General features: G+C 36.4%; 1 protein-coding gene across 3 annotated transcripts; it reads right to left on the bottom strand.

Moving 5' to 3' along the window:
• Positions 1-4,218: 4,218 nt before the first annotated feature.
• LOC129004425 (protein pygopus-like) lies at positions 4,219-24,886 on the bottom strand. 3 transcript variants are annotated; one of them, XM_054433008.1, is made up of 10 exons: positions 24,537-24,886; positions 14,027-14,138; positions 12,713-12,832; positions 11,886-12,031; positions 10,921-11,223; positions 10,439-10,552; positions 9,699-9,737; positions 7,884-8,686; positions 6,555-6,700; positions 4,219-5,942 (listed from the first exon to the last, which is right to left on the bottom strand). In XM_054433008.1, the coding sequence occupies exons 2-10, from the start codon at positions 14,086-14,088 to the stop codon at positions 5,822-5,824; spliced, it is 1,854 nt and encodes a 617-aa protein (XP_054288983.1). In that variant the 5' UTR covers positions 14,089-14,138; positions 24,537-24,886; the 3' UTR covers positions 4,219-5,821. The 3 variants fall into 3 exon arrangements, with proteins under 3 accessions (XP_054288983.1, XP_054288984.1, XP_054288985.1); XM_054433009.1 differs by having other exon boundaries at positions 24,630-24,886; XM_054433010.1 differs by lacking the exon at positions 9,699-9,737.
• Between the last annotated feature and the right edge of the window lie 909 nt (positions 24,887-25,795).

The following is a 25,795-nucleotide window of genomic DNA, read 5'->3' as shown; positions in this document are numbered from 1 at the left end:
CATATCTGAAAAACATACAGAACCATTGAATTTCAGTAAGAAAAAGTAAATATTAAGTTTAGCACCAAGATAATGTGAGCACAATTTAAAACCTAGTTAAAAATTCATCGATTAAAATTAGTTGTTAACCTGTTTCTAGGAACAAATACGCTGATAAAGTAGCACGATTTTGATTGTTTCTAATAATAAATAATTAAATTGTCAATAGAAATACTAAACAATCTATAAAACTGTGAACACTCCAAGTCTGTCACTAAGTACACAATATTGCTTGGATTAAATTTATTGCTATTGGTGAAACTCTAAAACCAATCGTACTGCAGGAACAAATAATCACACTCCCATAAAACTATACTTCAACTTTGTATAAATCAAAAGCGTTCACTCGTACTAATAATTCAAATAAACAAATTAAACTTCTAACTAAAATATCGTTTCTAACATAATGAAAAGGAAATTTTAATTCGGTTGTGAGATTTTGACTAAAGCTCATTCGGTATACTCTTATCCCGATTTCTACCACTTCTGATCTAAAATAATCTTATGTATACTAATAGTGACTGTAGTTATTTCTGATGAAAAAGCTGTGATCAGAAACTTAATTGTATTATTGTATGAAGCTTACAAGGACAATTTTTTTAACATCCTCAGTGAAGTAATAAAAACAAAGGAAATTTTAGAAGAATCCATCTGTTTTAAAATCTAAATCTTCTTCAGATATGTTTGATGACAAGTAAGCGTACAGGACATTCTATGTTCCTCCCTCAAGCAGTGCTTTGCTTGTTATAATCTGGGGATAAATATTAGTTTTCAAGAGGGTCATTTGTTTTTTCTCATACTTGGTGGAATTACAATAAATAAAGAGTAACATAAAAACACATTCTACATGAGACAGAAACATTGAACTTCAACTGATCTATAAGGATGACTTATTTTATGAGTAATGACTATGTGTAACCTATGATTTCAGTCAAACATAGTCATAATTTCCTTTGTATTTATCACTTCTCATGTTTCCGCTTACAATGATTCTACATTTAGAGTACTGGTCATGTACATGAAATAATTAATCTCGACACTTGTATTTTCAATAGAGTTGGAGGTATCCCTGTTGAAGAAAGATTTTTTATACCGTTATTCATATTCAGGCCTATTCTTTATTCAGTGAATATTTTCAACTAAATAGTACCAAATCGGGAAATTTAATTCGTAAATGGCACTGGAATTAGTAATGATATTTTCTCATATTTTATTTACATTCCGTTAGTCACTAAATACAGGGTACACATGAAAATAAAGTACCCCAAGCCAAAACCAAGGATGAAACCAAATGTGCTCAAAGACTGTCAGTAATGTTTGAGTGAGACGTTTTATTTATATTTTAAGTTTATTTTAATTTTACTTTATTAAATTTTATAATAATTCCAACCAAGTGTAATGATCTGTTTGTAAACTACAGTAATCTCCCAAAACAAAACAAATACGGGGCCCTGTACAGATTATAGCATGAAATGCTCTGGTGTATTGCTTGCCCTCTTGAGCACGTATTGTAAATTTAAATTTAAAATCAGAGAAACAATTTCAATGAACGTCAAAACACTCAGGCTTAGCCAGGAATGAAACAAACGTTAACATAATTTTAAGGTTTTCCCCATTAAGATGAGGAATCTACTTTCAGGATATATAATCAATGGTCAAACATAAATGTAACTGCCATTCCCACAAAAATATTGAATCGCAAAGTTATGGTTACCCTAAATGTTTTACCTTCATTTATTTCTATATTTCATCGATTCTATATTCATCAGACAATGGTTGTTTTAAGGACTACACTTTGAAACGGACAAAATTGTTAGAGCGTAAACATACTTTTTCTCAACTAAAAAAACATCCAACTCTATTAAAATTTGTCAATACAAGAGTAAATCTTCAAATACCCAAACAGAAACTTCACAAATAAAACTAAACTTATCAGAAATTTCATATAGGTACCAGTTTATCATAAGTAAAGTGGAAAATGTATAGCAAAAAATATTTTACTTTGTATTATGCTTGCACCATTTAGGTAAAGGTAGAGATAAAAAATAAAACTATTTAGTCACTTGTTAAAACATAAAATTACAAAAATATGCACCTCTGTCATGCGAGAATTTGGTAAACAGTTTAACGTATAAAAATACACTCTCTAATACAAAGATGTTGTTAAAATTAAGACCAGTAAAAATAAAAGAAATTTTATTTTATATACAGTGAAGTTGTATAATGCCCTTGGTTTTAGTTAATTAAATTAGCACTATTGATAATTATGTGACGATTAACATAAAATTAAATTAAAATCATACTTGATATCTCGATTCACTAAGGTGTTGTTAAACAACAGGATTCACAATTTTCAAACAAAATTTACATTTAGTTAAGCACATTGTTTTACAGAAACAAATACGATTTGATTAAAGTAACACTTCAATAGAAAACTAATAAATTCATACAATGTATTGAGCAAATGTTTACACTCAGCGCAAGACACACAGAACCGAAGTGAAATAACACGATGTCGCAGTGTAAACCATGGTGCGAATGTGACATGTTCTACCAAAAAATTAAAAGCTCTAAGTTGGCAGTTCAATGTTATGAACTTGTCAACTTTTAAAAATAAATCCGATCAATTCTTGTGTTTCTCATATTTAAAAAATTCAAACTGAAAATTTTTTATTTAGTTTCATAAAGCTCTTTTTTAGTGATGACATTTTTTTACTCAATTTCAAACAATTGTATCAGTTGTTAAAACTCATTTTGTAAGTGAACAAAATTGTCATGATAGTAAAATTAAACTTTTAAATTGACACGAATAATAAAGCGAAGACAACAAAAAGCAAATAATTGCAGCTGTAAATTAATTAAACTTTTATTTTTTGATGTAATATTACACTCTTAGCAGAGGGTGTCTACCAGTTCTGTTGAAGATGATTTATCTGTAATAGCGTATTTATCTATCAGAATAAATTTCTTGACTCCAGAAATGAGTTGAGCACAAAGTAAATGATAAGTTTTTTTTTTACTAAATTCATCAAGTTATAAAGAAAAACTATATTATATTTACATTTTTGCTTTTAACTAGAGGATGAATAAACTACATTTACATTTTTAAACATTTCTTTACTTTGTACAAGAAAATCAAGTGATTTAGAATTCTTTTTGATTTAAATCAATAAATTTCAGTAGCCTCTAGAAAATTCAGTAACTTCTGAGACTAGGGGTGCGCGGGCCAGACAAGAAATTTAGCTTTTATGTTGTAAGCCAAAATCGATTTACTCAGGAAATCATTGATTTGAAACCATTTTAACCTTAGTGCTACAACTAGTTTAAACAATTTCGTAAGTAATCTGTGTTTCTGGCAAACTCATGAACATCTTCCGTTGTCACTGTGGAATTGTGAACCTATTTTGGGAACCGAGGTAAAACTGTGAACATCTTCCGTCACTAAAAAATCGTGAACATCTTCCATCATCACAGCAAAACTATGTACATTTAATAACAGTTGCTTTCTGTGACAAAAATAAATGCTCAGTTCGATTTGAAAATCGAGTCGTTCTAAGTCCTCTAGCATTAATAATCCAATTTGAGCTTGGCTCAAACATTATTTTTGGTCTGGACCAATCCATTGAGCCAACTTTTGACCCAACTCGACCACAGACCTCTATCAGTGATTTCAGTATCCATTACCCTCACGTAAAATCAGCAACTTTTCAATGATCTCGAACGGTAGACACCCTGTCTAAGTACCAAGAAATAATATTTCCATAAATAGTTTTCAATTGAAAAACATGTTAAAGCTTTACACCCCTACATTTGAGATCAGAAGTTGATTTCACTTCAGCCGAAGCCGTCCGTCGCAAGCACACTCCTATTGGCGAGGTCTGTCGCGACTGTGATGTCAAACTAAAACAACCTAACCTAGCAGCTAAGTAACCAAAATACATATCAGAGTATAACATTTTATATATATTTCATATTTGTACGCACATTCAAATGTAGTAAAATAGAAAAACTATTTTTCAATCTGAAGACACAGAACTTGATTACATTGTACAAAACCGTGCTTGGCAGGATTTTAAACAGAATGTGTAAGAATATTATATAATGAAATTCTTAGAACTCAGGAAATGTAGATTTGAGAATTCTACAAGTTTTTTTAACCAAGTTTAAATCTGTGATTGGTAAAATAAAATCAAAATTTGGATCTCAATAACAAAAACTGTAAAGAAATGATTTACTAACTACTACGATTGTTAATAGTTGTTGATAGTAATCTTGTATGTACTGCTAAAACTCGAGATCTAGTTATAATAATAATAAACTGAATTTACAAGTTAATGCTCTTTTTTTGCTTAAATTTTAAAATTAAATCCCTGTTTGAGAAGCATATATCCTATATTTTACCGCACACAGTTATACTTTTTCACTACTCAAATGGATTCCCAAATTTCCTTCAAAAGGACTCAGAAATTGAAAATCTTAACGTCAATATAGTGATTAAATGCCAAATTATTTTTAGAGGTTGGCATCCTCTTTTTTAAATATTGTAATTAAGTACTTTTTATTCTTTACGATATTTATAATTTTGTTTATTTTATTCTTTTTATCTTTATATTTTTATTTTATAATTCTGTAAAACAAGACTTCTTGGACACCACTGAACTAATTAAGTTATCATTAAATAAACAATTGGGAGACTTTGGAATCAAAGACTTTGACAAAAATGTGGCTAAACTGCTAAAAAGAAAACCTAGCGATTTACAGATTATAATACAAAACATTGATGTAAGCCTAATTTCTAGAAAGCATTGCCGTTGCTGTCTTACTATTCAATTTGAATATTTCAAGGGCTGAACCTTAAAAAACCTAATCTAACCTTACCTTGTATTTTATCAAAGAAACTACTTCTAATTCTAAAAAAATAATTCACGATTCAAATTAAATAAAACTTAAGTGGCATAGAGGTGCTGTTGTAAAAATGTAATTACTAGTGTCCTGGCGTCTTAGGAAGTGTGGATTCGTAAAGTGTTGACGTCACAAGTTTATTATTCTGCATCGATCCCAAAGTGTGCGTTTACGTTGATTCTGAAAGTCTGTGTCAATAACCAAAACATTCTCAGATTGCATGTAGCTTTACAGTAAAATAATCTATTGAGAGATCCAACTACAATTAAGAGGTTTAGAGTTCCATTTAAATTTATTTAGATATTATTTACGAGTAGGTGCCAATAGGAACCGATGAGATTTTTATATCACTAGGAACTCAAAAAATAAAGGTGCCAAAATTTCTTAACGCTGGGAAAAATTAACTGAACTCAACCGTATTATGTTTTGTTTTTGTAGTAAAATTCCTATCTGCTAGTCTCCGTCTTTATCAATGTAAAATGGGGGGCGAGCTGTTTTAGAGTTCAACTCATTTGCTACTCATTAATTTATTTCCGCCTTCTATTACACCCACGGTGTGCCACTTGTGTTTTAGCGAGTAGTCATGTGTTTAACACAAAAATCTTACTTTTGACAGGTAATTTCCTCCACATCATAAAACTCACTTTTTACCACTTTGATTAAAATCACTAAAGTGAAACCAATAGTAACTGCTTTGAGCAACAACTCCGTTAAAATCCCACCAAACACTATAGCGATATTGCTTTTAACCTGTACAGTTTAACCGACAATTGTATTCTTACAGTAAAAAAGCTTAAACCGACGTACAAACCAGCTGTACAAAAGGCGAGACGCATCGGGGGTTTATTACAAGGGAAATAAATACGTGGGCGCTGCAGTGTTAAGGCTTGAACTTGACCAGTGGTATGTTTTTCGACTGAAGACACTTATCACAAACCCACTCTGCGTACACTTCTTGCGTTAACAGCTGGTAAGCCGCTTCTATCAGTCCTGTGCAAACTCTGCAACATAAAACAGAACATTAGACAACCGTCAGAGGAGAGATGATATATCATAAGCAATCATAAAACATTTTACTGTATCCAGGGTTAGTTTGGTCAAGAAAAGGCTCTAGGCCAGGATTTTAAATTGTAGATACAATGAAAAATAACAACTAAATTGCTGTCAGTGATCTTGAAATATTCAATTTTTGTTAAGGCCTATAATATAGTTTTGTGTGTTTCTTGTGCCAGTTTGGATTCTTTCCCATTCAGGTAAGAGCATGGATTTTAAAATTTTCTAAAAGATTCTCACAATAAATTTTAAAATCCATGCTCTTGTGCTCTATGTTTCATCCTTGACAATCAGCTTAGTGAAAGAAAAGCCTACCCTAAACAAACTGTGAAAGTGGATAATATGGGTGAATTTACTACAGGTTAAACTGTGGAATGTTGATACACTTTACCTATCTTAACGTGTGTACACAAAATAATAAACTTCTTCACACAGATTCCTGAATAAAATAGAAACCTTACCACTCAAGTAAACAAAAATGTTTTTAAGCTTAAATGTTCTTGAAAGAGACAAAAATTCTAACATTGCTGTTATTTCATTATTTTTTTATACTGACTCACCGATGGAACCAGAAGTTGCAGCCTGACTCACACAGGATCGCCTGGTCGTTGTCATGGACCTCCTTGTGGCAGATGCCGCAGGGGTAGATGGGAGGTGCGTTGGGGTTCTGGGGGTTGAACACCATCGGCTGGTCCACAGGATACACCTGCATATTCATTATATTCTTTATTCGTGTGAAAAAAGATTGGGACCTCCTCCATTGAGCAGTATCACCAGTTTTTTCTGTTATGCATTCACTTATTTGACAGATAATGATGTGTTGACAGTCAACAGATCATATGGCTCAGTGCTCGTTGTGGCAATGGTTTAAACTGCTGTTTGGATGGAGTTTCAGATGCCCTATATCTATTGCATTGAAGCCTGACATAGCGCTGTGATTGGTCAAATTTTTACTTACAGTTTATATGTGTTTATAGTTTATAGATTTTAAGTAACATGCATTGTTATTCAAAAGTTTTTATATTGATATAAAATAATATAGATTGATATTCAATTCTGTGATATACTGTGATATATCACAGAAGAGACCACAGTTGTCAATTGAGAATAAATATCATAATATTAAAAACTTTTGAATAACAATGCATGTTACTTAAAATCTATAAACACTATAAACACAAATATAAACTGTATGGAAAAATTTGACCAATCAAAGCGCTACCTCAGGCTCTAATGCAATAGGTCAAGTTTTACATCTAGTTAGGCTACATAAGGTCCACTGTGATATTGTTTATTGTTCATGACACTGCTACATTTTTCAGTTTATAGCTTTGACAATGTCTATTGCACAACTGTAGGGCCTATCTAATGACAATAAAGGATTCTTATAGGAGTTTGGACTCATATCTAGGACTACCGAGTCCCTGTGTACTACCTGTTGCAAAAACATGTTGCGTCCATTATCACCAGTACTAAAAACATTGACCCTGCTTGAATGTTTATGTACATTTAAATGCAGTTATAAAAATCAAATGTATGTTAATTATTACTATTAATAATATTGTCTTCAAATAGGAGGACTCCGTCCCAGAGTCCTTATCCACCAGCTGCCACTAGTTTGGACTGTTTCCTTGCACATTTTTTGGGAGTTTGGATCAGTTCTAGGTTAGTTTCCAGGGTTAGGTTAGGTTGGGTCGAGTTAGTTTGGATTAGATTAGGAGGTTAAGCTAGAAATAAGACTACCTAAACTTCATAGTAAAACTATCTATTGTTACATAAATTATAGGCTAAAATGATAACGGAAACGTCTTATTATAGTCCCAATTGTTTTTTCTATTGCCAGCATGAAAAAAAACCATTTAAAATGTTTGAGGTGGTAGCACACTAACCTTGCCAGCAGACACGGGCATGGGCTTTGGTCCCTGGTACCCATGAGGCATGCCCATGGGGTGCATCCCCTGCATCATATTGTGGTTCATCATCCCTCTCAGCGGTCCGTTACTGTTGATGGGTGGTCCTCCGCTTCCTATCGTAGAGTTGACACTCGTCGGAGGTCCGTTGTTCATGTTGTTCATACCTTTGCTCATCATAGAGTTCATGTTCACACTGTTAACGTTCACATTGTTCATGTTCACTCCACAATCACTGGTGGGAATGTTCGTGTTCATGTGGTGGGGAGACTGGCCGCCCATGTGAGGTGATGGGCCGCCCATAGGTGATTGGTTCATGTGCGAAGGTGGCCCACTCATATGAGACTGGGGTCCGCCCATATGGGGTGAGGGACCCATATGTGAAGGACCGTTAGGACCCATGTGTGGAGAAGGACCGGGTCCTTGCATATGAGGCGAAGGGCCCCCCATGTGTGGTGAAGGGCCCCCCATGTGCGGCGACGGGCCTCCCATGTGAGGTGACGGGCCTCCCATATGTGGCGACGGGCCCATGGAGTTTGGACCGCTCATGTGAGGGGACGGCCCACCCATACCACACATGGGGCTGCCCATGGGCCCGTTCATGGGACTTCTGTTCATCACTCCGCCCCCCATGTCACCCATGCCCATTGGGCTGGAGATGGGGGGCCCCACACAACTGCCGCCCATCGGCCCGTTGGGGATCGGACTGCCCATCGGTGAGTTGCAGCTCATCCCGTGAGGCCCTTGAATCGGACTGCCTTTACTGCACTCCATTGGACTCCCTGGAATAACACAAAATGTGTTAAACACTTAGTAACCAAAAGAATGTACTTAAATTACTAAATAACCAACCCTATCAGGATGCAATTTATTACCTTTTAGAAAAAAAATATTTCTTTGCTGTAAACTTTCATATTGCAAAAAAAATTAAAATGTAATCCTACAGTAATAAGTCTACAGTTAAGTGCATGGTTATCTAGAAAAAGGCTACTGAAATATTGCATTGAACCTGAAAATCTATCACATCCTGAATATGAAAATCCATCACATCTAGAATATGAAAATCTGTCACATCTAGAATATGAAAATCTATCACATTCTGAATATGAAAATCTATCACATCATGAATGTGAAAATCTATCACATCCTGAATATGAAAATCTATTACACATCCTGATAATGAGAATCTATCACATTCTGAATATGAAAATCTATCACATCCTAGGCCTATAAATAAAACATAGAAATAAAAATTGCTTTTTTTTTTGATTATTGCGGAGTTTTGACTACACTTAAGATCTGAAGCACCTCATTGTCTATGAGAATTGTTTACCTACAAAACCACTTATATAATTGTTTACAAAGTTATACAACTGTTCAATACATAGCCTACAGAGTATAGTTGAAGCAACTGCCAGTGGTGAGGTGAGAGAGATTAATTATAAATCCAAACTACTGTAGTTTGCTTGGTAAATATAACCTAGTGGCATTTAAAATTTCAAGCTAAGTGGCGACACACTTGTAACATCCAACAAATGGCTATAGCTAGTTCAACTAGTTAGTAGATACTGAATGTTAAATGTTTCCACACACCTCAAAAGAATACAAAAAAGTTAAACAATATTAATCTTAAAATGCTACAAAAATTGAATGGTAATATCATTGTGTTCAATTACATCTTTTTTTTACAAATAAAGTTTACTTTGCATAGCAAAAGTTATACATTAGAAAACGTAGTGGTTTTTCACACAAAATATCAAACTTAATAATAAATACATAGTGCAATATACTAACTTGAGCAGTTTTTACCCCTCACATCATAAGGGCAACAATCTGTTGATAAAGAAAACAATTATTATAAAGCATTTCATTAAACTTTTACGAAACAATACACTCAAACATCAATGAATAAATCTCTTAAAGAAAAACATTGTATGTTTTTGAAATCTTAACTCAACAACCTAAAAAAATTTAGAAAACCCTATATTCATAAGCAAGTAACTGAGTAAATGTAATAATATATACCAAATTCCATTTTCAAATCAAATACCTTATTAGATTAATTTATCAAATAATCATAAATTAGGAATGATAGGTTTTAGCAATAGCTTAAAACCACAATTCAAATTGTGGAAGAAAATTGTTTTAATTATTTCAAATAGTCCCTAAAGCCATAACCAATTTATTGACAGCTAAATTTCCGATTTACTGTAGACTATTATGTACTCTGTACAATGTAGTTTGTTTAGCCCACAATGGAAATGATTTTGATTTATAAAAGACAAGCAGGCAAAAAAAATTGAAAATTGATAACGAAGAGGATTTTTTACTCATGAAAATTATAATTGCAACACCCTCTGTAAACAATTGATATATAGTTTAGTTTGTCAAGTAGTTGCTTTTCTGGAAAGATACTGCTTTAAGTTGTTACTTTTTGTAACTTGTTTGAAAAAAATTTCTAGTACCTTTTTGAGCTAAAATGAGATCTTACATTGATACTACTACAGAGGTCCCTAGCGTCACCCCATACTCACCTGAAGGTTGTCCCATAGCGTTCATCACAGGTCCCAGCGGACTGCCTACAGACGGACTCCTGTTCATGGGGTGGTTCATGGGACTACTCTGGGGTGGTCCACAGCTCATCATGCCTACAACATGGTACAATTACTACAATGATCTCCGCTTATCCAACTTTACAATTGTACTTCCAAGTGGTTAACTCTATAACGTAGTGAGTTTGTCGAGACAACACCTTTTACCACCGCTGTCTTTACACTGTGATTACACACCAGGGTTAAGGCTCAACTACATCTTTACTTTCGGACTGTTGTACGTTACTATATGAACACAGTAGACATTTGCTAATATGGCATGTTCGAAGCTTAGGCAATGCTGGATTAGCCTACCGAAAATTCTGGATTAGCCTACTAAAGCCATTATTGTGTGACAAGCGAAAATAAAGGTTAAGTAGGTATTCTATAATCTACTGTTCAAGCGGTACTTAAAATGTCCTCACCTCCTCCCTGGTTACAAGGTACCATCGGGCTTCTCTGAGGTCCGAGGGGGCTGCCCATGCCCGGGCCACAGTTCATGGGCCCGCAGTTGTTCATGGGCCCGCAGTTCATGGGGCCGATGGGGCTACCCATGGGAGGACCACAGTTCATAGGACTGCCCCCCATCTGACAGGGCCCAGGTGGCATATGCATCATATGAGGGCTGCATGGCATGTGTCCTCGGTTCATGTGGTTCATGGACATGACCTGCTGCTGGGGCGGCATGTCGTCAAACGGGTTGGACGCAACTATCGTGTCCCCGTAACCTGTAAAACAATGTTGCTTCGGTTAAAGTGAAAACTACTTCGTCATGCAGGAAAACCAACTGTTTTAAAACCAGCTGATCAGCTCATAGATTCATGGTCATAAGCAACAGCAAAGACTTATTTATCTGAATTTTTTGTGTTTACCTTTTAAGCCAGTGACATTTTTTGTAAGGGAACGGTCTGAATCATTTACTGTTGTCCGAATTATTTACTTATGTCGACCTTTTGTTGGGTAGCCACTCGGCTACCCATACAACTTGTAGTTAGGTTAATATTTTGCGCACTATGACTATGACCAAAAATATTGCTCAGCACACACAATAAAAGTGACTATTCAGACCTTTATGTTATGACCACCATCAAGCTCTTATCAGATTAAATGCTATGTAACATATCAATCCATGTAAACAAAGGTGAATTAGCCTCCATACTAATAGTGGAAGAAAGTACTCGGGAAATAATAATATTTATCTAATAAAAATTCAAACTCATATTTACACTTAATACTGTTAACCAAAAAGACATTTACGGAGTACAGTTAAAATACTTATGATGTTAAACGGTGATTGATTTTGATTGGAGACTCCAATCATCACCTGACTGGTTGATCAATAAGTTATTAAAAACAAGAAACTCACAAGGAAGGACTGTCTCAAACTTACCAGACAATGGAGGAGGCAGCAGATCCTGAATGGCAGGTGGAGGGTTCTGATTCATCGCTTGGTTGTTGGATTGTCGTCGCTTTTTCTTGGGCGGAGGCGGCTCAGGATTGGACATCATGGGGGGTTTAAACTCCCCCATACCCATCCTAGACAAACAAAAAGCAAATGTATAGATTTTGTACAGTAAACCATACCAAGTGCAAGCCTCTTCACTTAAAGAGTCCTTGGATGATTTCAAACAGCTACTGAAGAGTTATATAACGTCCAAAAATATTTGTTCAAACACCAAAGTGATTATAATTTAAATATCTAGTATAGACCTCCTGTGAGATTGGAAATGTTTTTTGTAGTTTTGAACTGTTCTCCAAGGGAGCCCATGGAAGCTACGGCCATCAGGGTTTGCCCGCCATAAGCGAAATGTGTGATTTTGTTTATAAACTTGATTAAAAGTGTTGTAATCTTACCAGCTTAAAAGTACAAGTTTTGAGGGAGGGAGCTGGTCGAGTTGTAGATTGACAGACTTTGCTCCATGAGGTCCCGGGTGACAGTAGTAGTTAATCGTTAAACACGTGTTTTGTGTAATTGTTTTATATTTTGATTGAGTTTTTGTTTTAAATGAGAACACACAACCTTTCATGTGTTCAGTATAATTATCTAATAATTAATCTAATGACACCGGGTTCAAACCCCTATTTTTTCTATATAATGGCAAGATCCAATGGGTTTCGCCTGAATGTGTAAAACAGTTCCGTGACTAGAACCTAGCAGCCTAGAATATGAAGGAGGGGCATGAATAGTGCAAGTTTACTCTATGATGAGGTATTTACCCGCAGTTGAGTTTATCATCGGGGAAGCAGAGGGGTCGCTGCAGATGGTGTGGAGGGGGAGGAGGGGGTCCATCGCCTGGACACTGGTTGTAATACATCTGGCCCCGACCCCTGGGCATGCTGCAAACATATTACGTTTTAGTTTCTGCCAGAGTTTACGAACAACAGTTTGACATTGGTCTGTCTAAATAATACAAATTATGGTCGGTTACCTTTATTGTAGTCTAAACATATTTTTTTTGTGTTTCTGGGCCAAATATCAGATATACTCCCTACACAGAACATTTATTCTGCACATGAATGTAAATGTTTCAGGTGTAAGTACTGTATGTGTTTATGATGAGGACAATGTTCACCCAAGAAATTACAGAATTTATCAGGTATCCTCGGCTTACCATTTTACACCACAAAAATTGATAATGGTAAAGGTGAAGTAAAACGTTCACCAATAAAGGTGGAGAGGCCATTTTGGATAACCTATTCTTTTGTTAATCAATGCTATGAATACAAAAGTCGTCTTATATGTTATTTTAAATTACTAACATCTTAAAATTATAAATTATAATTAAAAAAAGATACAGAAGTAAAAACAAGGTTTCAAGCTAATGAAGAGCCATCAAATTATATTGACAAATGGATGAGAAGCAATTTGTCATTTAAATTAAACACAAACACCTGAACAAACCAAGATACAAGCATAGGCCATTGCATTAAGCAATATTTAACTTAAATTCAATTAAACCCACAGGCCTACTTTTTTCCAAAATATTATTGTAAAGGTGTGGATTACTTGTTCGTCAACAAAAAAAGAAAAGTATTTTTTCTTAACTTAAAATGGCTCTTAACTTGCAAGAATTTTTATCCTAGAGATAAAAATAACAAACCAAATAGACATAAAACTTTTACACAACACCCATTATACTCCCTCAGCAGCAAATCAGCAGACTAAGCAAATTTCTATTATCCTGATTTCATTTTCACTTGAATGTATTTAACTTAAACATACCATTAGGTTCAATGAGAACCTAGGTTTGCTGCTACGACGTGGGTATCAAAGTGTTTTTAGTAGGCCTAAAATATTATTCACTTAGTATAAAATAAATAAATTTGCCAAGTTTGATCAAAAGCTTAATTGATAATGTAAGGTCTTACCTTTGCAATCCTATTACAGTATTGTATTGTACTACCGATATATCAATTTGCTCCGTGCTCAAAATTGCCCACATCCACCCTAGATAACTTAAGTTAACTTAGTTAGGCTACATTAAATATTAGAGCTACCTTAAGGTTAGTCCAAAACATCTAAGATCTTACCTCATGAAAGGAGCCATTCCACCAATATTGTGGCTCATGTCTTCGACTGTCTCATGGTACATTCACTGTCAAATAATCTGCCTCGTCAGTTTCATAAAACTAGAGATGGTTCCTGCAAAAATTATTAAGCATTTGGTAAAATCACAACTCTCTCGCCTTTAAACTTACCAAATAGGAAATTATGTGTATTGACCATGGGAACCTATGACATAACAATGTATACATCATTAGAAACTAGATTTTTATCTGAAAACAATGGTGCAAGTATGTAGTTCTGCTGTCAGAAAAACCGAATAAATCACGGTTGTTTGAATTTTATTACTGTAATGCCTCTTGTCTCTAATGCCATTACTGTGGTAAGTGAATTCAATACTAAATTAACAGAAACATGAACAATTGAAAGGATCGTCTAGGGAAAAAGAAAAAACCTAAGACATAAGACATTTATTGATCTTTAGGCAAAATTACATGCAATCGATCTTGTCATGGACGCTTGAAATGCACAAAACAGTCATAAGTACAATAGTTACAATAAGTACAAGACAACAAACATTAAGTTTGTAGGTAGAAAGAGAACAAAGCGAAGAATAATTTGTAAATGCAACTGAACGTTGATTAAGTTATTGTGAACTAGTCAGTTCTTATTTAGACAAGTGAGGTAAGTTAGATAGGTCGGGTGTTAAGGGGATTCGTGACTGTAGCCTATATTTTTAATGTTTTGAAGTTAGGTTAGATTGTGAAGGTAAAGTTTTGGTTAGGGCCTATAATGAAGTGAGTTATTGATTTATGCTCCAAAACTGTTTAGGTACTTTTCAAACTATTACCGTATTTATTTATTATTTTAAAGTGCAATTTTTAAACAGTCTATAGAACATAAATCAACAACTTGATTCATTATAACTGAAACTTTCTAACTTAACCTACATTCAAAGGACTTAATACAGTCACAAATCTGCAAAACGTCTGACCTACCTGCCTCACATGTCTTTTCCTTCTTTAAAAACAAATTTTAAGCTGTTCGAGAAGTATGGTTGGGTTATGTTTAGGTTAGGCCTAGGTAGAACAGTGTCAATTTGTAATAAATATATAAGTTAGGCTATCAATTTTTTCAAGGAAGTTTGGTCATAGATTAAACACAATGACTAGAGTAAGGTTTGTTAAGTCTGCCACTACACCATTATCATAATGGGACATAACTGTTAGGCCTACATGGTCAAAACCTAAGCTAAGCCACTCAGTGAAGTGGAGAGAAGAACCAAACAAAATGAATCATTCTTCATTTTTCATAATCCAGTCCAGATTAAATATATGTCCGACCAAGGAGTGTTTAAATTAATATCCTACTTAAATTAAAACGGATTTACCTCTTTAAGTTTTATGGATGGGTTGTCAGGGTAATATTTACTTTAAAATGGCATCCTACAATCAATAAATGTGATTTGGGATAGGCCTATTAAATTTGATTTTCTAGTGTTTGCCTACTAGGAATTGAGGTGCAGATCAACATTCCTGTTACGGTAGAACCTACAACATTAAAATAAAATTCAAATGAGAGTACGGTAACTTACCAGGTAGTTTATTCAGTTTTTGTGACAGCAGAAAAACTTTTAGGTAAACCATTGTTTCAGGTAAAAATCTAGTTTCTATTCAAATTCTAAACCAAACAATGGTGAGTCTATATGCCACTGTAGTAGGCTAAACCTGGTTTATTCCCGCAATCACAGAAAACATACTACTATAACCCAGAATGCCAACCGCATGGTAAAAACCATTAAGTGTTTTGAGAGAGCTTTGCCTTTCAATCCGTAGGCAGCGCCACCAGCGTTACCATGCACTCAGCATAGCAAACGCTGGTGGCGCTGCCTACGGATTGACAGGCAAAGCTCTCTCAAAACACTTAATGGTTTTTACCATGCGGTTGGCATTCTGGGTTATAGTAGTATTATGTTTTCTGTGCCGCAATCTAACTTAGTCCATTTTGGTACTATTTTCCTGTTAAAGGGAACATTAATTATATTATAATTGATCTTTTCGATATCAATATTTTTGTTTAACTTCACAATCCGTTACTTCTGTTTTATTATCTTCAAACGCATTTAAATTACAAATTAAGAACTAGGTAACCTTGTTTAGGCAAAAATAATACCGTAGCCTATATATAGGCTATTAAATTAAGAAATGAAACTATTCTACCTAACCTAACGTACTAAACCAAACTTGCTGTAGGTATGCTAAGTTACCATTTCAAAATTTCATTTTATACCGTAACAGAAAAGGCATCGGGAACTGGCTATCAAATGGAATTTTGAAATGTTACAGCGAGTTTGGTTCCAGGTTAGGTTAGTTTAGAACAGTTTTATTTTAAATATAGGCCTACTTAAGTTACCGGTACCTAGTTTTTTAAATGTTTGTTGATACTGAACAATATTTATTTATCCTCATCTAAGTTGTCAGTTGATATGTTTCAATTTGTTATTAGGCTATAAATAATAAATAATATAGCCTATGATCGAAAAATAAATTATCAATAAGTTAGGCTATATCAAAAAGAAATCATCAATAATAAATAATGAATTTTTTCCTTTTAACAGGAAAGTATCGTTATTTTTATTATTAGGAAATTAGGATACAGTACGCATCCGGTAACCGAACATGTATTAACTTAAGAATGCCGTCGGTGTTGGTCCGGACGACACGTATCCTCTGCCTAGCCTAAAAACAAAGATCCACAAAACCACTTGCTCTAAAAGCATTTAACCCTTTCAGTGCTAGGCTATTAATTCATATTTCGTAAGATTTTTTTGTTTGCCTTTTAATTCCATGACCTGTTGTTGAATTTTGACTGTCATGTTGTCACTATTTTATTAATTAGGCTAATTTTGAATAATAACACGATAAGAAAATATATAACAAAGATAAATCCCGGTATTTGTAGTAAACATTAAATAAAACTTAGTTTTTGTTGTAATATTCCTGGTTTTCCTATAAATTTTTATATTCTGATAGCATTGTTTGAATCCAAAATCTCATAAAATCAAAATAAGTTAGGCCTACGGTACATATAGTTTACAACGTAATATTGAATTTAACTTTGATTTAGTTGGACGAGGTTATCGTAATATAGCCATTTTAGGGAAACTAATGTTTTTGCAGCAAAGTCTCAGGAACACATTTACGATCACTGTTGTGTTTCAACTAAAAAATTTCATCTAAATAGTCCGTGACTAACTGGTGCTGCTACCTAGTAACGCATTGAACAACCATCTGTAGCGCTATCTGTTCGCAATCGGTGGCGTCAGCTTAAATACCGGTTTTTGACTCCTCAGTCTTCAAGCACAGATAGCCGAGAAGGCTAGGGCGTGTGTCACTTGGCCAGTGGCATTCGTCTGCTCGGGTTCAAATCCCGTCCTGTGTGGCAAATAATTGGTGACCCGTGTGTTTGTAGCGATATAGCCTACTACAACCACTGGGGCATAGTGAGGTGTTCATAATCCTTGGTTTAGACATACACCTCGAAATCATCGGATTGGGCGAATCTTTTAGCCAAGTGGTTGTTAGAGTATTCTATGAACATGCAGGTCACCAATGGCCGCTTTGCTATTTTTTTTAAATAACCTTCCTCTCTATATCCCTTGGAGATTTTTTCAAACAACGATATAACGTTTCATAGCACTGAAAGGGTTAAGTGCTCTGTAGGCCTAAATATGCCTAGGCCTACGTTAACTCTTGCTACCTACGGGTAACTAATGTTTTCATTTGTTAAGTTATTAACCTAATGTGGGCTTAAGTTCTTAGGCCTCATAGGTAAAAAAACTACCGTTTGGCCTACTAGACCAATAATTAATTATAATTGATAAGTTAGTCCTAACAGTCTAATTGTAAATAATGTTTCCTGTTACACCGATATTGCTCTGCTCCTGCAATAGATTTAATTTAGGTAGTTGTTAAGTTTTCTGTTATAAGTTAATGCATGTAGTTAAGACCTACCACATAGGCTTCTTGAATCCACATTGTAAATTAGTGATCTTGCCGTTGGAATGAATAAATAAATAAATGTTGCTCAGAAAGATTAAATTAGGCCCAGGCAACTTACTTATTTTACGTTTAAAAATTTAACATTTGCCAACACCCAATTTAGGCTAAGTTAACCCTCCAAGTGTCCATAGTAATGGTATTAATGTCGGCCCATTTATTGCGCAATCGCAGGGTTTTATTGAAATGTATCTTCGAAACTTAAAAACACTTTAAAGTATACTGTTTTATTATATCCTTTTGTTTGGAAAATTATGGGCTTCAATATAACATAGGTATAAAACATTACAAAAAAATTTCAACAATTTTTGTGGGGTTAACATTTCTCAAAAGTTATAAAAAAATATAAAAAAATGTATGTTTGCGGTTAATAAATTGTTATAATTTATAGGTCTACAAATATTTTAAAATAGCCAATTTGTTCAAAATTTTATGAGGATTCCAAAAATATAAGGAAGTAGCTTTGCAAATAAATAAGTTATGGGTGAAAAACTGATTTCGTAGGTACATTTAGCGTTAGCTAAGAAAGCATAGCCTAACCACAGCTATGAATCTGGCGGACAATTTACATCAATATCACTGACTAACTTACCTACTTCTTCAGGATTATCAACCAGCCCTTCAAAATCACTTAGGCTAAATCTTCTTATAATGCACCTCTTAAACCTTAACCTCTTAAAAGTATAGCCTATCACTACTTTTTATTTTTAACACTAAAACAATCATAAACGTAATAAAACACATCAGTCATCGGTGCGAGGTTACCCAAGTTGTTTACAAATACACACGTCATCTGTTACAATATTTTCGGAACTAAAATGAAAAGCGCCTAGAAACAGACATCAGGAGAAAGCTCAGAATCTGCCAAAAACAACGATACCAATCTCGATCCAGATCTGATTCAGTCAGTCCCAGAGCCTTTGCCGTAAACGATGTTTGTGTCACAAAAGCGACGCAGAACACCACGGTAGGTGTGTTGTGCATCGATTACGCGATGCTTAACACTCGGAGGGTTAAAGGGCAAGTTAAACGTAGGCTTATGAAAGTTCTGCCCTTAGGCCTACGATAGGCCTATGAAATTGTAACTAGGAGTAGACCTATGCTAAGTAAGGTAAGGCCTGTAGGCTAGATAGAGAATTATGTTAGTAACATACGTAATAACTTAACAGTTACAAAACACTAAAACTAAGGTAGGCCTAGCCTATTCTAACTTTCTTTCGGCATGAGCAACCTTTCAATCATTAGACTACTTAGGTCTATGTTTAGACTCTAAGAATCTTAATAATGGCCCAAGTCTCAAATAAACTAGCCTTAGTTGCCTGAGGGGTTAAATTTGACCAGGTCCTAAGTATTGGTGTGAACCTGGCAATAACTCCAGCCATAAGTAGTGCGCGCGCCCGAAAAAATCTATTGCTGGCCGCTTTGCGGCAAAATACGTCCGCGATGCATATTACCGATAATGCTAACAGATAGAGGACACTTTAACGGACACGACAGTATCAACATTATGTACCTGGGGAGTAGGATAAGGGGGGTAAAATCGGCAAAAAGTAGTGCGCGCGCTACAAAAAATCTATTGCTGGCCGTATTTCAGCAAAATACGTCCGCGATGCATATTATCGATTATGCCAACAGATAGAGGACACTTTAACGGACACGACAGTATCAATATTATGTACCTGGGGAGTAGTATAAGGGGGGTAAAATGAGCAATAAGTAGTGCGCGCACCACCAAAAATCTTTTGCTGGCCGTATTACGGCAAAATACGTCCGCGATAAATATTACCGATTATGCCAACAGATAGAGGACACTTTAACGGACACGACAGTATCAACATTATGTACCTGGGGAGTAGTATAAGGGGGGTAAAATCGGCAAACAGTAGTGCGCGCGCTACAAAAAATCTATTGCTGGCCGTATTACGGCAAAATACGTCCGCGATAAATATTACCGATTATGCCAACAGATAGAAGACACTTTAACGGACACGACAGTATCAACATTATGTACCTGGGGAGTAGGTTAAGGGGGGTAAAATGAGCAATAAGTAGTGCGCGCACCACCAAAAATCTATTGCTGGCCGTATTACGGCAAAATACCTCCGCGATGCATATTACCGATTATGCCAACAGATAGAGGACACTTTAACGGACACGACAGTATCAATATTATGTACCTGGGGAGTAGTATAAGGGGGGTAAAATCGGCAAAAAGTAGTGCGCGCGCTACAAAAAATCTATTGCTGGCCGTATTGCGGCAAAATACGTCCGCGATGCATATTACCGATGATGCCAACAGATAGAGGACACTTTAACGGACACGACAGTATCAACATTATGTACCTGGGGAGTAGGTTAAGGGGGGTAAAATGAGCAATAAGTAGTGCGCGCACCACCAAAAATCTATTGCTGGCCGTATTACGGCAGAATACGTCCGCGATGCATATTACCGATTATGCCAACAGATAGAGGACACTTTAACGGACACGACAGTATCAATATTATGTACCTGGGGAGTAGTATAAGGGGGGTAAAATCGGCAAAAAGTAGTGCGCGCGCTACAAAAAATCTATTGCTGGCCGTATTACGGCAAAATACGTCCGCGATAAATATTACCGATTATGCCAACAGATAGAGGACACTTTAACGGACACGACAGTATCAACATTATGTACCTGGGGAGTAGTATAAGGGGGGTAAAATCGGCAAAAAGTAGTGCGCGCGCTACAAAAAATCTATTGCTGGCCGTATTGCGGCAAAATACGTCCGCGATGCATTTTACCGATGATGCCAACAGATAGAGGACACTTTAACGGACACGACAGTATCAACATTATGTACCTGGGGAGTAGTATAAGGGGGGTAAAATCGGCAAACAGTAGTGCGCGCGCTACAAAAAATCTATTGCTGGCCGTATTACGGCAAAATACGTCCGCGATAAATATTACCGATTATGCCAACAGATAGAAGACACTTTAACGGACACGACAGTATCAACATTATGTACCTGGGGAGTAGGTTAAGGGGGGTAAAATGAGCAATAAGTAGTGCGCGCACCACCAAAAATCTTTTGCTGGCCGTATTACGGCAAAATACCTCCGCGATGCATATTACCGATTATGCCAACAGATAGAGGACACTTTAACGGACACGACAGTATCAATATTATGTACCTGGGGAGTAGTATAAGGGGGGTAAAATCGGCAAAAAGTAGTGCGCGCGCTACAAAAAATCTATTGCTGGCCGTATTACGGCAAAATACGTCCGCGATAAATATTACCGATTATGCCAACAGATAGAGGACACTTTAGCGGACACGACAGTATCAACATTATGTACCTGGGGAGTAGTATAAGAGGGGGTAAAATGAGCAATAAGTAGTGCGCGCACCACCAAAAATCTATTGCTGGCCGTTTTACGGCAAAATACGTCCGCAATGCATATTACCGATGATGCCAACAGATAGAGGACACTTTAACGGACACGACAGTATCAACATTATGTACCTGGGGAGTAGTATAAGAGGGGGTAAAATGAGCAATAAGTAGTGCGCGCACCACCAAAAATCTATTGCTGGCCGTTTTACGGCAAAATACGTCCGCTATGCATATTACCGATGATGCCAACAGATAGAGGACACTTTAACGGACACGACAATATCAACATTAAGTACCTGGGGAGTAGTATAAGGGGGGTAAAATCAGCAATAAGTAATGCGCGCGCTACAAAAAATGAACATTAAATAACTAATACAACTAGTACCTATTAAGACTACAGCCTGGTTTACAAGGGTAGAGTTGTGGGTAGAGTTTACTATTAGGTACTAGTTGTATTAGTTATTTAATGTACATTTTTTGTGGCGCGCGCACTACTTATTGCTCATTTTACCCCCCTTATACTACTCCCCAGGTACATAATGTTGATACTGTCGTGTCCGTTAAAGTGTCCTCTATCTGTTGGCATCATCGGTAATATGCATCGCGGACGTATTTTGCCGAAATACGGCCAGCAATAGATTTTTTGTAGCGCGCGCACTACTTATTGCTCATTTTACCCCCCTTATACTACTCCCCAGGTACATAATGTTGATACTGTCGTGTCCGTTAAAGTGTCCTCTATCTTTTGGCATCATCGGTAATATGCATCGCGGACGTATTTTGCCGAAATACGGCCAGCAATAGATTTTTTGTAGCGCGCGCACTACTTTTTGCCGATTTTACCCCCCTTATCCTACTCCCCAGGTACATAATGTTGATACTGTCGTGTCCGTTAAAGTGTCCTCTATCTGTTGGCATCATCGGTAATATGCATCGCGGACGTATTTTGCCGAAATACGGCCAGCAATAGATTTTTTGTAGCGCGCGCACTACTTTTTGCCGATTTTACCCACCTTATCCTACTCCCCAGGTACATAATGTTGATACTGTCGTGTCCGTTAAAGTGTCCTCTATCTGTTGGCATCATCGGTAATATGCATCGCGGACGTATTTTGCCGAAATACGGCCAGCAATAGATTTTTTGTAGCGCGCGCACTACTTATTGCTCATTTTACCCCCCTTATACTACTCCCCAGGTACATAATGTTGATACTGTCGTGTCCGTTAAAGTGTCCTCTATCTTTTGGCATCATCGGTAATATGCATCGCGGACGTATTTTGCCGAAATACGGCCAGCAATAGATTTTTTGTAGCGCGCGCACTACTTTTTGCCGATTTTACCCCCCTTATCCTACTCCCCAGGTACATAATGTTGATACTGTCGTGTCCGTTAAAGTGTCCTCTATCTGTTGGCATCATCGGTAATATGCATCGCGGACGTATTTTGCCGAAATACGGCCAGCAATAGATTTTTTGTAGCGCGCGCACTACTTTTTGCCGATTTTACCCCCCTTATCCTACTCCCCAGGTACATAATGTTGATACTGTCGTGTCCGTTAAAGTGTCCTCTATCTGTTGGCATAATCGATAATATGCATCGCGGACGTATTTTGCCGCAATACGGCCAGCAATAGATTTTTTGTAGCGCGCGCACTACTTTTTGCCGATTTTACCCCCCTTATACTACTCCCCAGGTACATATTGTTGATACTGTCGTGTCCGTTAAAGTGTCCTCTATCTTTTGGCATCATCGGTAATATGCATCGCGGACGTCTTTTGCCGCAATATGGCCAGCAATAGATTTTTTGTAGCGCGCGCACTGATTTTTGCCGATTTTACCCCCCTTATACTACTCCCCAGGTACATAATGTTGATACTGTCGTGTCCGTTAAAGTGTCCTCTATCTGTTGGCATCATCGGTAATATGCATCGCGGACGTATTTTGCCGCAATACGGCCAGCAATAGATTTTTTGTAGCGCGCGCACTACTTTTTGCCGATTTTACCCCTCTTATACTACTCCCCAGGTACATAATGTTGATACTGTCGTGTCCGTTAAAGTGTCCTCTATCTGTTGGCATCATCGGTAATATGCATCGCGGACGTATTTTGCCGCAATACGGCCAGCAATAGATTTTTTGTAGCGCGCGCACTACTTTTTGCCGATTTCACCCCCCTTAAACTACTCCCCAGGTACATAATGTTGATACTGTCGTGTCCGTTAAAGTGTCCTCTATCTGTTGGCATCATCGTTAATATGCATCGCGGACGTATTTTGCCGCAATACGGCCACCAATAGATTTTTTGTAGCGCGCGCACTACTTTTTGCCGATTTTACCCCCCTTATACTACTCCCCAGGTACATAATGTTGATACTGTCGTGTCCGTTAAAGTGTCCTCTATCTGTTGGCATCATCGGTAATATGCATCGCGGACGTATATTGCCGCAATACGGCCAGCAATAGATTTTTTGTAGCGCGCGCACTACTTTTTGCCGATTTTACCCCCCTTATACTACTCCCCAGGTACATAATGTTGATACTGTCGTGTCCGTTAAAGTGTCCTCTATCTGTTGGCATCATCGGTAATATGCATCGCGGACGTATTTTGCCGCAATACGGCCAGCAATAGATTTTTTGTAGCGCGCGCACTACTTTTTGCCGATTTTACCCCCCTTATACTACTCCCCAGGTACATAATGTTGATACTGTCGTGTCCGTTAAAGTGTCCTCTATCTGTTGGCATCATCGGTAATATGCATCGCGGATGTATTTTGCCGCAATACGGCCACCAATAGATTTTTTGTAGCGCGCGCACTACTTTTTGCTGATTTTACCCCCCTTATCCTACTCCCCAGGTACATAATGTTGATACTGTCGTGTCCGTTAAAGTGTCCTCTATCTGTTGGCATCATCGGTAATATGCATCGCGGACGTATTTTGCCGCAAAACGGCCAGCAATAGATTTTTTGTGGCGCGCGCACTACTTATTGCCAAGTTATTGCCAGGTTCACACAAGTGTCCTAAGTAGCCTATACTTGGTGGGATAAGGGCCCCAAGAACCTTTGTATAGCCTAGGCCTATTCAGTATGGATTTACTTACATTGTGAACACGTTTGGATTACCATTACAACTGGTGGTTACAAAACCCTCGGGAAATTTTTAGTCCAAAATCACACTCGATGACCCAACTCACATTTTGTGATCCTTACGAATATGACATGTTGTCCTTCCCTGATCGAGAAACACACAACACACACACACTCACGTAATGGTTAGAAATCAAAGCACCTTAACGAACAAATGTTAGCACTCTATTCTCAAAATCTCTTATACAAGAATTACACTCCCGGAGAACAAATTTAATGCGGGTTATTCACATTTCTAGCACGTCAACTCGACATTTTTGTTCACTTATTATATGAAAAACGAAGAAATTTCTTTACAAGCGGCTTGATATTTTTGACTATAAACAGCACCAAAGAGGATAACTGCTAAAAATACAGAATGGCGTTCTAAAAGAATGCATAGCATCAAAATTTCTCTATGGTATAATTATGTTCTGCCATGTAGGGGAAAAGAAGACAAATTTATTATTGTAATTGTATTTGTATGTAAGAAAAAGCTAAAACGCCAGGATTTTCGTATTATCAAAGGTAGCATAAAAATGTAATCTTTGGTATTATGTATCTAAAACTGATTGTGGAGTATGCCTAAATGTGTCTCATTATGAATAGTGTTGCCATTAAAGTACACTAAGAAAAACAGACTTCGAACAGATATTTTATATGGATGAATAGTTTATAATAAAATAATATGATGCCCTGCATACAGATTTTTTACAATCCATGAAGATTTCAGAATACCTACAGTAATTGAAGAAATAACAGGAATTAGCAAGAACTATCAAGAAAAACTCGAAACCCACCCGAACAATATAGCCGTTAATTTACTGGACAATAGCGATTTTCCCAACAGACTGAAAATTGTGAAGGTTCTTGAATTCCCATACCGATTTGTATAGTTTTAGTTATGACATGACTATTTAATTTTGCAAGATCTTTCACAGGGAAGATTCTTGGTCAAGCCACTTATTTATATTATCCCTTTTACTAATTGTTCAAAGTACTGAACAGATTGTAAAATAAAATGAAGTTAAGAAAAAAGTTTTCGCACAGATAAAACATACTCCCTTAGTAGATTTCTTATCATTATGGAACAGCTGTCAAAGCCAATTTTATCATTAGTTCTGTCCAAGGTTACCTTGAGCCATAGATTATTAAACATACTCCTTGAGGAGTATGTTTTAATCTATACTTGAGCTCTGTCCGGTGCACTGTAGAGGTTCTGTTTTGTTTACAA

This window comes from Macrosteles quadrilineatus, unplaced genomic scaffold, assembly GCF_028750875.1.
Source record: "Macrosteles quadrilineatus isolate MER2022 unplaced genomic scaffold, UCM_ALF_1.0 Scaffold_9__3_contigs__length_116548681, whole genome shotgun sequence".
Lineage (NCBI taxonomy): Eukaryota > Metazoa > Arthropoda > Insecta > Hemiptera > Cicadellidae > Macrosteles > Macrosteles quadrilineatus.
Note: the sequence above shows the minus strand (reverse complement) of the source record. Positions and strands in the feature narration are given on the sequence as shown.